The sequence below is a fragment of the Netta rufina genome (assembly GCF_964035555.1).
Source record: "Netta rufina genome assembly, chromosome: 3".
Classification (NCBI taxonomy): domain Eukaryota; kingdom Metazoa; phylum Chordata; class Aves; order Anseriformes; family Anatidae; genus Netta; species Netta rufina.
Genome location: NC_140125.1, coordinates 59,611,274 through 59,624,661, shown reverse-complemented (window position 1 = coordinate 59,624,661; position 13,388 = coordinate 59,611,274). Strand labels below are relative to the sequence as shown.

At 42.5% G+C, this 13,388-nt stretch overlaps 1 protein-coding gene across 2 annotated transcripts in view; it reads right to left on the bottom strand.

Moving 5' to 3' along the window:
- Positions 1 to 5,455: 5,455 nt before the first annotated feature.
- TXLNB (taxilin beta) overlaps positions 5,456 to 13,388 on the bottom strand; it is a 41,274-nt gene continuing 33,341 nt past the window's right edge. For both annotated transcript variants that reach the window (XM_084284061.1, XM_084284062.1), the window contains exon 10: positions 5,456 to 13,223. In XM_084284061.1, coding sequence (XP_084140187.1) covers positions 12,432 to 13,223 — 792 coding nt within the window. In that variant the 3' untranslated portion in view covers positions 5,456 to 12,431. The remainder of the gene's footprint in view (positions 13,224 to 13,388) is intronic.

The window sequence follows — 13,388 nt, the reverse complement described above, 5'->3', positions numbered from 1 at the left end:
AAAAACACGTGTGCAGATCACATCCATCTTACTGCTTTCTGTGTCCCATTTTCCTGGCTACATACTCATTTAACAAGCATTTGAAGGAGGGGAAAAAAAAAAAGCTCCAGCAGGATCTTTTCAAAATAAAAATCTCCCTGGTTATCCAGATAGAGTTACAGAATAACAAATCAATGCTGCCCTTTGTGTAATGCCTGCATGACTCTTACTAATACAAGAGTCATGACTGTGGAATGGAGTCTTTGGAGATGGAAGGTAATCCGGCCGTAAAATTGAGGAGACTTAAATAATAATGATATAGAATTGCCAAATGCGTCCATCTTTTTTTTTTTTTTTTTTTTTTTTTTTTTTCATTTTCAGTGCCTAAGGTTTTAAATGAGTTTGGCTCCAAACTAAGTATTACCTTGTTTGGAATGTGAAGAATAGTAGGCTCGGTTTAATTGCCTGAGACTTGTAAGAAACATCCCTGCTAGCCGATTACTTGTATTATGTTCACAAACGTCTGAATCCCCGCATGACAATCTGATCCTTTGGTATTCGTATGTTTTGGAAGCATAATTCTATTAATAATGCTGTTAGCACAAGACACATACTAGCTGAGGATATTCTGCGGCTCTGAGCTGAGCTCTTCCTTTTCTGTGTCTCCTACAAAACCTGCAGGCAGACAGCACCTCTGAGACCTGAGACAATAGGAAGATCAAGAAGCTGAATCAGAATCAAGGATCAACATTTTAATAACAAGGGAATTTTTTTTTTCCTTAAAGCTTTGTTTAAATGATTGCTATGGTTACAGGCCTGGTAACCAGGATACTCTAGTTACACAAATAGTAATTGAGTTTAGCCTGCTTTTAATCTCAGTTTTCTGCCAAAGAATATATTGAACCGTGTGGGAGTCTTTCCTCATCATCGGGCAGCCTTTCCATTCAGCGCAGCCCGTGCTAGGCTGGCTGGCGGCGGAACAGGAGCAGGCCGAAGACCTTGGCGCGTGGTAATGAAGGACATCAGCAGCTAATGGGCAGTAGCAACACATTGCCTGAGCTGTAACTCACTGCTGAAGTCAGTGTGGCAGCCAGTTCTGTTGAGAGTGCAAGTCAAGCGTTGTTCCTAATGTTTCTGTAAGCAGTCCTCACTTAAAATGTGGTAGTGTTTGTTGAATTTAACTTCCCCATCAGTACCTCTGGGTGCATCTGGAAGGGTCCCTGTTCCCCTTCTGCTCCTCTTTCCTCGCACCTGGCCTGGCTTAGGGCCAGCTGTGGTAGGGCCAAGGCGATGGTTACAGCTGGGAAGAAGGGCCTGGCTCCTTCCAGACCCACTGCGCTGGCTCTGCACCTCCAAGGCGCTGAAGCAGGCGCAGGAGAGAGCCAGGGTGGGTGTGAATTATTCTGCCTCTGTGTTCTCCCTCCCTCACCTGTAATGTGCTTGTGACATGCTTCCGAGGACTTTTTATCTTAAAGTTTACGTGGAAAATGAAAGGGGAAAAAAAAAAAAGAGCATTTAACTGCCTTCCTGCCACATGTTGACAACGTAATACCTGTTGCCCATGGGAATGAAAAGCATTGTGAGCTTGCTCAAGTTCCCCACATCACAGAGCTTTCTGGTGAGGTTTCTTCCGTAGTCATGTGCTGGAAGAGGATCAGTGGGGATGCACTCCTGTGTCTGTGGTTTGACTGCTTCAGCTGAGGTGCCTGGAGGCTGAGCAGCTACATGGTAGGTGCAACAGGAGCCCAAGCCACCTTTCTACCTGTGGAGGTCTTTATAGATGTAGTTTTGCTCATTTGTGGCTAAAACAAATAAAAAAGGTGTAGTCTGCAGCAGAGCCAGGAAGCTAAGCCAGGATTTTGGCAAAGTAGCTGCCCTCTCTCTTCTCAAGTCTGTGGAGATGGTGGTGTGCCTGTTTAAGGCAGAAGAGAGTTCCTGCTAGTGCTTCAGTTTGTTAACTGCTGGACATTAGAAATTCACAGTACTGACATTGCAAAGAGTAAGTGATGTATAAATTGGGAGATTTCTTATTAACATAGAATTCTTAATAAGAATCATAATGCTGTTACAAATGAGGAATTACACTTGTAAATCCCTTTCATGGGAAGAAAAGTCTCAGAAGTCTGATTCACAGGGCAAGGTGAGGACGTTTGGCTGAGGGCATGCAGACCAAAAGAGGTGATGGGAGAAATGACATTTCAGTTCCCCTTCTGGGCAGTGTACAACAGAGCATGGTGAGAGGGAATGCAACAGATGGGGAAAAAAGGATGGAATTAGCGTTTTGGTGAAGACTGGGAGATGTTCAAACAAGGCATTTGTTGCCTAGATTAATTTACCTGCAATGAAAAATTTAGCTTTGGAGAAACCCTTTTCAAATCCAAGAGGCTTGCTTTGATCTCTTCTTGCTGTCATAACTGTCATTAGAGCTGGCATGGTTTAACACTGTAGTATTTGGCAGAGGCCATTGAAGAGTGCCTTGAGAAGGGAGGAGAGCCTCTGGGTTTCACTCTGATTTTGCATAGGAAGGTGGCTGCTTTCTGTCTCTCTCCTCCTCTGGGATGGCGGTGTTGTCAAAGCCTTGCTGGAAGTTTATTTGTGTGGATTTTGGCACGCTCTGAGTCTGACCTTCTCTGATGAAAATGTACTGGCAAGAGAGGAGTGTTGCATAGCCCAGCCCTTCTCTGCTCCTGGGCTGAAAGCTCTGCCATTCACCACACAGGGGCCAAGTCTGTGCAAACACACACCTATCCTTAAAGCAGCTGGACTCTCCTCTTTTCCTCCTGCACTCAGATGCTTGCTAGTGGAAACATAGCTCTGGGAGCCAAGCCAGAGAGACTGGGCCAAACTCTGAAGTGGATGTGTATAATCTCCAGGAAAAAAAAAAAAAAAGGTATAACTGTAAACTCTCATTTTCTTCTGATTGCTTTGAAAAAGGTCAGGGCACAACAAACAAGCATGTAAGAACTTGAACTGGTTTAGCTGCATCAGTTTGAAAATGGATGGGCATGAACAAGACCCAGAAACTCCTGTGTTGCACTTCTGAAAACCTGTGGTGTCAAAGGGAGCCTGACTTTCTTCCCTAGCCCCATAACCCCCTCCGACTGCCATAGCTGAACACTGCACTGGCACAGTGGAAGGTACCTTGCCAGGTTTTGACTCCTGGGGTCAGTAGTGCAAGGGCACAATGCATATGAACTTACTCATAGTGTCTTAACATTTCTCCTGGCTTTTGGGACCAAGTAGCAGACACCTCACAAGTCTTACTAGCTAAATATTAATTAATTGTCACTTGCTAATCATCGTCTGTGAATGAGACTTTTAGCTAAGTTATTTCAGCAAAAATTTAAAACGAAAATGTATCCAGTGGTCATCATATGCTTACTGTTTAGACTCTGCTGGCTGGAGTAGCCCTGGGAGATGTACAGCCTGGCATGCTTCCTAGAATGGCTTCTCTGTGATAGGCAGGTATAACGAGACTGGCTTTTGTCTTTATGGGACTGACTTAAGCTTATTAACCTCCGAGGTTTATAAAAGGCTTTTGCTTGCTTTATCTAGTTGAATGTAACGTGTATGTGTAGGCTTTCCTCAAGTTCTCAGTGATGCTACAGTTTTCTTTGTATTAATCTTTGTGACATTTTGCATGGCAAGTAAGAACAGAACATGTGGGAAGTTCATACACCTGTGTAAATACTGTTAACAGTTACTACTCTGCTGAGGATTTGGGATGTTTTGTCAAAGCCTCAGGAGAACTTCATGAAGTGTAGGAACCTGAGCTGGTGGGAGGTGGAATCCAAGTAACCGATGCTGTGCCACATGTCCTTTTGGAGCTGCAGGTGCAGGGGGTGAGGAGTTTGCGTTCCCGGTAGATCTGGATAAACACATCCACTTGCCAAAGGTTGCTCCTCTAATCTGCCAGCACAGCTGCCCCATAAGTCATCCCACCAAGCAAAGCCAGGTGAAGATGATCTGATTTGCTTCAGCATTTTCATACTAAATCTAAAGCCACCTGACACAATTTTACCAAGCTGGGTTAGGAAATGATCATGTGAGCTGTTACAATAGCAAAATCAGGGGTTAGGAAGGGGAGGTGACCTCTAGAGGTCCCTATCAACATGAAGTATTCTATTATTGTAGATTTTTTATGGCTCTTTATGTTGGATGAAAGCAATTAATCTTACTGAGAAGTAAATGTTGATAAGCAAACTTGCACTCCAAATAACTAGCGACCAGGTGTGTTGTCCCAGTTTTACATGCAGGAAGCTGAGGCAGAAAGATCATTTGGCTGAGACAGGGAGGCCCTAAGAGCAGGGATTTTGTATATAATACAAAGATTGCAGGGGTTCCAGGTATGCAGCCTGGAATGTCTCTATGCCTGCCATCTGCCAGTGCTGATGAGGCTGTGTAGGGTGCCACCAGGATCCCAGGGCATCCCTAAGTGGAGCAGCAATGCTGCAGCTTCTGCTACTGCTGCTGCCCAGGAGGTTGCAGTGTGCCCCTGCAGCTGAGGTGTTACAAGGCTGGAGGCACATGTTACAGCTCTGCAGGTCTATATGCTTTATAGCTGTGACAGAACATGCTACATGAATTACATGTGGTGTGTTACATTAATATATAGTTAAGATGTTAGTATACGTTAATTCACTGGTAGCTGCAGATGGAAGCTATGTTCCATCAAGAATCTAAACTAGCATGTGTTTAATATAGATGTAGAGATAGATAATGGCAGACAAAATAAACCAAAAATGTTGAGGGCCTGAGCGGGTAAATGAGAGCCGCTGTTGTGCTCACACAAAGTAAATAGGGTCCTACTTTAGAAGGAGAAGTTCAATCTCCCTTCTGGTGAAGCCAACTGTTTGTAAGTTGAGGTTATTTTGATCAGTATTTTAAAGTGATGTGGGTGTATTGAATGATACTGAAAACAATAGGTGAAGAGGAATGGGTTGACCTAGGCACTTGGAGAGAAGTGCCGCTGACTAAGACATCTTTGTGGTGGCAGGTACCTCTCTTCCTGACCCTACATCATGCAGCTATTTCTGTCAGCAAGACTGCTGTACAGGCTTTAGCTGTATGGAATAGCACCAATCAAGTGTGGTTTGGTGCAAGAGTCTGGCAGTCTAGCAATGGTCTAGCAGCTCAAATTTAAAACCAACATGGTCTCCAGTTGAGGTCATTCATCTGTGACCCTGATTTCAGGAGGTAACACACAAAAAAGGTTGCTTCTAAGACAAATACCATTGACCACACCATTTTTTTCCCTTTCCTGGGAACAAATGCCTCATCTTCTTTCCATTACATTCAGTCTCTGATGTAATAAAAAGACAAGTCTTTGGTGTTCTGTGGTCTATAGACATCGATTTAATGACATTTAGCAGTATGATAAGCAAAGAAAGAAAGAAACTCAGCCCAGGGTGTCTGCATCAAAGCATGATAGTTTTTATTTCCTGTACCATCAAAAGATGCAAAGAACAGCCCCAAACTGTGTAGTTGCTCACTATCAAAGCAAAATGTATATTGCATTTTCCCTGTCTTTTTTATAGCATAAGATTCATTTTTAAAATACAAATTTCCCTCTTCAAATTCAGTTTTCAGTCTACAAGTAGTGGAGGTTTCTGCAAAACAATCAATGGAAATGCTAGTATTAACTCTGAGAACAGCACTATGCTCCAAAGTTAACATCCAAATAATGCACAGCTGCATACATTTGCCTCCACTTCTTTGATGGAAAGACTGATGAAGTTCAATTAGCAGTTACTTTGACCAGAATTTAGGTCATAGCTTCACAAGATATTTTCATTTAAAAGGAGAAAAAAAAAAAAAAAAAAAAAGAACCTGCTATGATCTGAGTTAAAAAATAGCTCTTCTTGATATGTGGGGGGAATTTTTTTTTAACCCAGATTTTTTGGGTGACCTAGTTGGAGTGCAGCCACACATCAGCACACTGGGGAGGGCAGGGGGTGTAGTGCACAGGCAGGAGCAATGCCTTGAGTGGGGCAGGAAGCTGCAAGTCACGTTACTGTTAATGCCAGTGTTTCATTCTTAGTTCTGGGGAAAGGGGTGGAAACACCAGGGAAGAGATGGTAGCTGCATAACACGCTGGCTAGTACAACTTGGCTTTCCCCTTGGAACTTACTTAGGGTTTTCCTTTGTAGAAGTGCTGTGACACTGGAGGTGTTCAGCTTTTAACATTTTTTTCTTTCTCCTTCCTCCTCCCACCAGAAACTGAACTACCTGGCAGTTTGTAGGCTGCCCTGGTTCACAATCTGGAAGTGATGTGCAATAAGAATGATCTGCTGGGGGAGCAATTCATGACCTTTCGTGACCTGTTGTTGATATGCAGGGTCACAAGAATGCTCAAAAGCCCTTGGCTCCTTTCAGCTTCTTTGCTGAGTGAGGCACTGGCACTCTAACCACATAGTAATCCAGTTTAGGGAGCTACATTAAGAATTTGTTTATTTATTTACAAAGTAATGCCATAACCTAGTGAGAGGAGCAGGACTTCCCCCTTCATGGTGTCAGTGAGTTGTTGCATCTGTAAGCTCAAACCGTCTCGTCAGACTTGACCTAGATCTGGTGTGAAATGAAATCTAAAACTAATCATATTTTGGTCTAATATTAACAAGGTATATCCAGCAAGCTTCAGTAAGCAGAATGGGTTTAGACTAGTCATTGGGTGGGAGAAGCGTGAGAAAGAATGAAGCGCTGCAGGAAGTGGTTATAGTGGTTCATGAAATTGTGCTCTGTCCTTGATCGTCTTTGAGGAAAGGATGTTAGCTGGAACACAGAAGCACTTGATGTTTGGATGAGCTGCAAGGCTGAGGCCATGGCCACCTGTGGTCAATAAAGATTGCATCTTGGCACTTTTACTAAAATAGGTTCATTAAGTGTGACATGTTGGCCAAATTCTAATTGAGTAAATCCATTCTGACTCTCTCAGGGCCCTTGAAATATCAGCTGGGTAAAATGTTCACTCACAGGAACAGAGAACTTGCTAATGGCTCAGTAATTCAGTAACTGGAGTATATTCTCATTTGATGTTAATATGTGTTGCTCAACTGGCTCCAAAGGAGCTGCTCTGACTTACACCTGCAAAGAGTTGGACCTTTGTTTTCTGCTGATAGCAGTGCCAGAATTATCAGCAAAATACAAAATGCAAAAAAAAAAAAAAAAAAAAAAAAGGCAATTAGGGAATAAACTAATCATTGCAAATATTTCTTTCTAATACCAGGCAGGTACTGGTTGGGTTCTGCTCTGAAGGTTTATATCTAATAAAAGCTTATGCCCAACTCTATTTCTGCTGTGCACTGCTGCTGTATTACAGCCCAAAGCAGGTGGCTCTCCAGCCTGGAGTGAAGTCATTCCTCAATGCTTACAGCTTGAAAAGCATTTTAGGCTCCTCTGAGATGAAAGACACTCCATGACATATTTTGGGAATCAATGTATGAAATGATTCATGCAAATAAGAGGGCTTCCTGAACACCTTTTTTTTTTTTTTTTTTTTCTTCTTTCATAAGAAGGAATATTTTACTATTTCAGAACTTTTTTTTCTTGTACTTACACTTGTTTTTTATTTTTTTTCAGCAAATGTGAGATATTTTCCTCATCTTTTCCTTTTCTCATGACTCATGGCTGCAAGGTGTGACATTTTAGTCCAACTCCAGAATCTTTTTTTATGCTGAGCATATCGTGTTTTTCTAAGGCTGTCCTTATTTCAGGCTGGATTGCAAGTGTTTCATCTGCATCTCAAAGCTGAATCCTAATAACTTTGTCAGAGACAGACTTGCAGTTAAGCCTCTTCCTGATTTATTTATCTTTTTAAGCATAAAAATATTTTCAATCAGATATACTAAGAAAGTAAGCTACTTTGCTGGTGTAGAATTGTACTTGAATGGCGTGCTTCCTGGCATCTTTCTGGCCTTTCTCCCAGGGCCGGCTGGTGACATTTCTGGGTCTTCCTAGAGGTTTGACATAGCTGTTTTCTCCTCCTCCATCTTTGAAAGCGATGCACTAAGTCTTTTCTCAGTAGACAAGACAGCATTGCACAGTGAACTGTTAGTGCAAGCTGTTGAGGGCAAGAGGAGTGGCAAACACCTTTTCTCCATCTGCCCTCCATACTTCCTTGTCCAGCCTCCTCCATTCCCTCTGTTTGCCCCTTTGTTAAGCAGAGGTAATGGTTGAAGGTTAGTGTGAATGGCAATGCAGTGTTAATCCGTGGGCCCAGGAGAGAAACGAGTCCTGTTGTAATTCTCTAACAGAGCAAAAAGCCTAAATGCCATACTGATGAGAGCAACGCTGCTCATTGCGAAGAGAGAGAGGTGGCACGAACATCATCTGTGTCTGGCTGCAGTCTGATTGACTGTGAATTTAAAGATGTTGTTAACAGTGAAGCTTATGAAAACATTGCCCCATATTATATTATATATCCCTGTTCTGCACTGCCTATGCTGTTGCTGAAGTTCAGTCATCTGGATTATATATTTCCATGCGTGTGTCTACTTCTGTTCAGTTTTTGTTGGAAAAGTTAAGCTGTTTCTGAGACCACAGTTAAAAACTATTTTTCCTGAGCTGTAATGTTTCTTACTAATCTCTGGCCAACAAGATTTACCACTGCTGCGGTCTGCCACAGTGATCAGAAATTAGGTGAGAGGGCTGTGTTAGCATCATGGATGTGATTTTAGCTGTCGTCATGAAAATCCCCTCGCATTTGGATAAATTATGGGTTGTTGAAAAATGTTGTTTTACATGTTCAGCAGTGGAGCTGTTAAATTTTTGAGGTGACAAAGGTCAGGCATGCAGAATAGAGAAATATTATGCTTCTTCATTTGCAGCTTTTGCAAATCAAAGGGCGTGGGTGGTTTGGAAGCACTGCAGCAATGGGTGGTTTTAGCAAGGATACAGAAGGATACAGCTACCATAACCCTTTCCTCCCCAAAAATCTGTGCTGGACGGTATGGGAAAAATTATGTGAAATAAAAGGAAGACTAAAATAGGGAACCACAGCCCGCACCAGCATTGATGAGACTGGCAATGTCAGTAGGAGAATGATGATAGGAATGAACCATGGGGAAGTTACATGTGTCACTGCTACTTACTGCCTTCAAGTGACCGCAGAAGGGTGCTGGGGTTTCTGTGTCTTGAGTCCAGAGGTAACCAAGGGATGTGCAGCAGAACTGCTGTACTGACTGCAATCCCAGAGGTTTTTCAAGATGACACTGCTACCATGCAGAGGCAGCTTTTGTATAGGGCACCAGTACAGGAAGAGAGCAAGAGGAGGCCGGCAGTCAGCATTGAAGAAGAATTTGAGAAAATGGATTCATGCACGGGAATCTGTGGTGGTGATATTGGCTTAAACTTCAGTCTGATGCAACAGATAATGAACAGGTACATGGCCAGATTTTCTAGACTTTCCCTGCTGAGGAGGCTCCCTCCCACAGACCACAAGATTACAGACAAAACACCCCCCTGGTGTGACTGTAAACGCTCCGTCCAGCCTGGGGTCAGTCAGAATCTCCCCTGCAACTCTTTCTGCCATCTCTTGTGAACACGAGGCCAAGTTCTGAAAGCAGGGAGATGGCATCTCCTGTGCTTTCAGTGTTGTAAGTATTGAGTACGAAGAGGAAACTGCTGGGATAAAGTGCAGAAGCAACAGGTATGTGGGTAGAAAATCATGGAGTAATAAGAATTGCAGGTATGTGAGTGCAATTTTAGATGCAAATATTAAAAAAGGCCCAAATGAAGAAGGAGGGATAGAGTGGGAGTGATTTTCCCAGAAGGTTGTGTAATTATTCATGAGGGATGAGGCTGTAAGAATCGATCATGACTATGTAGGAAGGTTTTATCTGTAGGATCCTCACCTCCCTGCTTGCTGAAGTTGGAAGGTATGAGATAACTATTATATAATTAAAGACGTGGCTGTAATGATTAATGTAAAATGGAACTGAGTTAAAGTTATGAGGACATGTTGATCATTATTATTATGTAATTGAATATTTGACTGTATGAGAAAACTCCAACAATTAAAGGTATTCCAAGGGCCTACTTAAAGAAAAAGAAGTTGGTTACATGCTGGCTAATACCACAATGGCAACAGAATCAAACAAGACCAAGAAAGGAAAAAAAAAGTCATTTAAATTGAATTAATTTTAAATGCCACCCTAAAACCAAACAAAACTTATAATTTAAACTAGATTTCTAAAAAATTAAGTTAATAGAAACTAAAGTAAATAAATCAAGTGAGTATAGTTTTCTGTTTTAGGATAAAGACTTGTTACAAGTTAATGTTTTCACAGGCACACAGGCTTTCATTTCAGAGGATGATTTGCTTAGGGCCTTGAAGCTGAATGTCTGGTGAGATTCCTCTTGCCTTTTTTAGACACCTAATAATCATCATTTTTAATTTAAGCTAGTTGTCTTAGGCTAGCTCTAGAATCATTGAAGAGAAATGGTACCTTCAGAGAGAAAGTCACTTTGCTCTGTCTTGGATGCCAGTCTTACTGTAAGATGACTTGTCCTTAAAAGATGCCTATTCATCTCAATTACTTATAAAAGGAGCTTAAGATAACTAAGACTTGAATAATCCACTTTCAGGTGATTAAAGACATGAAATAAATCCTGCCAGTCTTGGTATCGAACATAAGGCATCCACATTTTTAAACTGTAGCCCAAATAGCTACTTTGTAAGGCCATATCAAAACAACCTGCAGTTGCAAATCATGGTCTGTATCCTTGAAGGGTTAGCTCTTGAAAAGGTTGGACAAGCAGTGCAGGCACATGTTGGCAGGAAGCAAAGATTCAAACCTTGCTTTTGGTGGTGTGCAGGAAGGACTCTGTGAATTGTCTCCCATGCTTTGCCAAAGTGGCATCTTTTCTCATGGTTCAACTCTGGGATTTATCTCTAAACATGTGTTTGTTTGATTGTAACATTTCTCTTTCCAGCATACGGACATCCCATGTAATTGCCCTTTTCAGGTTCTTAAGCTGTTCAGATCAGGATCCAAAACACCTAGACTGAATTCGGAAGAAGGGGATGAGAAACAAGAAATGTGCCAGCAGGATTTTTTAACCTTTTTCTCTAAAGCCTTCTTACTCTTCTTGCTTGAGACTGTACAGCTGTCTTGGTACGTGCACTCTCTTACCTGATTCCTTCCTCACCCTTGTTCTAGATGCCAGAATCAGCATTTCTGGCTTGGCAGTTCTGACAAGGTGGCAAAACTGTTTGCTAATGGTGTGCTGGCAGGCAGATAGGAAGGGCTGGTTAGACGAGAGAGGGGATGGGAATGCAGCTGGTTTCCCGAAGGTAAGAGGGATTCCTGCTTTCATGGTACCTATTCTCTTATTTACTTGGACAGGGTGACAGGCCTTTCTCCTGGGTGCATCAGTACATGCAGCAGGGACAGAAGAAAGTTTCACTGAACATGTGGCTGTGAGGAAGATTCACTGTTCATGTGGCTGTGACCGGGAGGGATCACACTCTCCTGAAGCACGCCCACAGGGGGTTCTTCTGGAGTACCTCCTGGTACCTTCTTGTGTAGTTTGGTTCCCTTTTCTGCCCCTGGCCTGAGTTCCAAGATCTGCATGCTACTTCTGAACTTCCAAACTTGTTTGCTGGCTGGAAGAAGGCATGCACCCCTCTGTTGCAGCTGTGATCTCAAACGGTAAAACAAACCAGAAAACTAGTTTCTGTTGAATGCAGGAGAAGGGTTGTTATCCCTATCTTTGGAATTGCCATCAGTTCAGAAGTTGCTGTTGTTTTCAGACATTTTATGAAGAATATAGAAAATATATTTTTCCTTCCCCCATTGTTCTGTTGGTAACAAAACCTCTTTTTGAGCACTAATCAGAAAAAACAAATCCAGAGTAAGGCTAAGGGTTTGTGGTTGTAGAGTCCACATAGCACCGAGTGGTAGTTTACTCTTACAAAAATTCCCCTTTTGTTTTTACACATCACCTTGGAGCTGGCTGACCACATCGATGGTTTCACTATTTTACTTTATAATCACAGATTTCTTTCCCCTCATTTATTGAGATCTCTACATTTCCAAGTAGGGCATCTTTTATGCAACATCAAACCGAACAGATACAATTAATTCTGAGACTTTAAATATATGTATGAGAATTGCAATGACTTTTCAAACATGAAACTTCAACAATTCAAAATTATTTTGCTGAATGAGATGACTCATTGTGCCTGAGAAAAAAGATACTGTAATTTTGTTGTATTTTCCTGTCATTAAGAAAATATTATGCTTCAAGCAGATGAAGGACAGCAAAATATGCAGACTCAATATTAAAGGATAGTGGTAGCAAAGAGAAGCACTTTACGTTCGCTCACAGGTATGTATGAGTGTGCTTTAGCATCTACTTTTTGTTTCTTTAAAAAGAAAAAAAGATACCAATCTTGGGGAACAAAGTAGAGCTGTGGTTTGTGAAAGGCAGGCCTGAACACATCAGTGTCTTCAATCTACCGCTTCCATGTCTGTATCCCCTGTTTGTTCTGCAGGCTGACCTTGGGCAGACTGCTCTGCTAGGTCTTCCATACGTTCTGCAGCTTTTGGTGGACTTGTTGTGGTTGCTGGCATATTCCCAAGGGGAGCAGGTATGTTTTGAGTGGGTGTTGGCATGCTTTCAGGGGTTGCTGGCATGTTTTCAATGGGTTTTGCCTCATTCCCAGTGAGAACTGGCATGGTTTCGGGAGGTATTGGCACACTTTCTGTGGGTGCTGGCACCCTTTCTGGGAGTGTGGGTGTGTTTTTGGTGGGCTTTGGCACATTCTTGGTGGGCGTTGTATTTTCAGTGGGTGCTGGCACATGCTCAGGAGGTGTTGATGTGCTTGTGCTGGGCTGCTCATGGAGATTCCCAGCCTCTGACCATGGGGTGAGATGAGAGGGGAGCTCTGGCTCTGAGATGTCATTACATGTTTGAGCATCATGAGGCTCTGGGTTGCTGCTGTTGCTTGGGAGGGACTCATCCACCTTGTGGGACACCCTGAAAGCCTCAGCCAGCTCCTTTAGCATGCTATCATCAGTGGCACGCAACTCAATGCTTGCCTGCTCAGAGGAGGAAGGGTTTGTATCAGCATCATCTTCTTCTTCTTCTAAGATGTCATTTCCATTCACCTCTTCAGGGAACTGTGCTTGTTTTATTTTTTTGTACAACTCATTCCTTTCTTCCTGCAGAGCTCGGCAAAGGTTCTCTAGTCTCTGGATTTTCAGCACAAAGCACTCATATTCCTTGGTCCTCATGGCTTTCTGTGGTCAAAGACATTAGACAAAGGCATGGGCTAAGTTTGTGTGCATGCAAATCATTGGTGGAATTGGCAATTAGAAAATAATTTGAGATCTAGGCAGCCCTCACAGGACTCTTTGAGGTAGCTGGCTTTCACTAATTGCTCTACAATAACTATGATCTGAGGC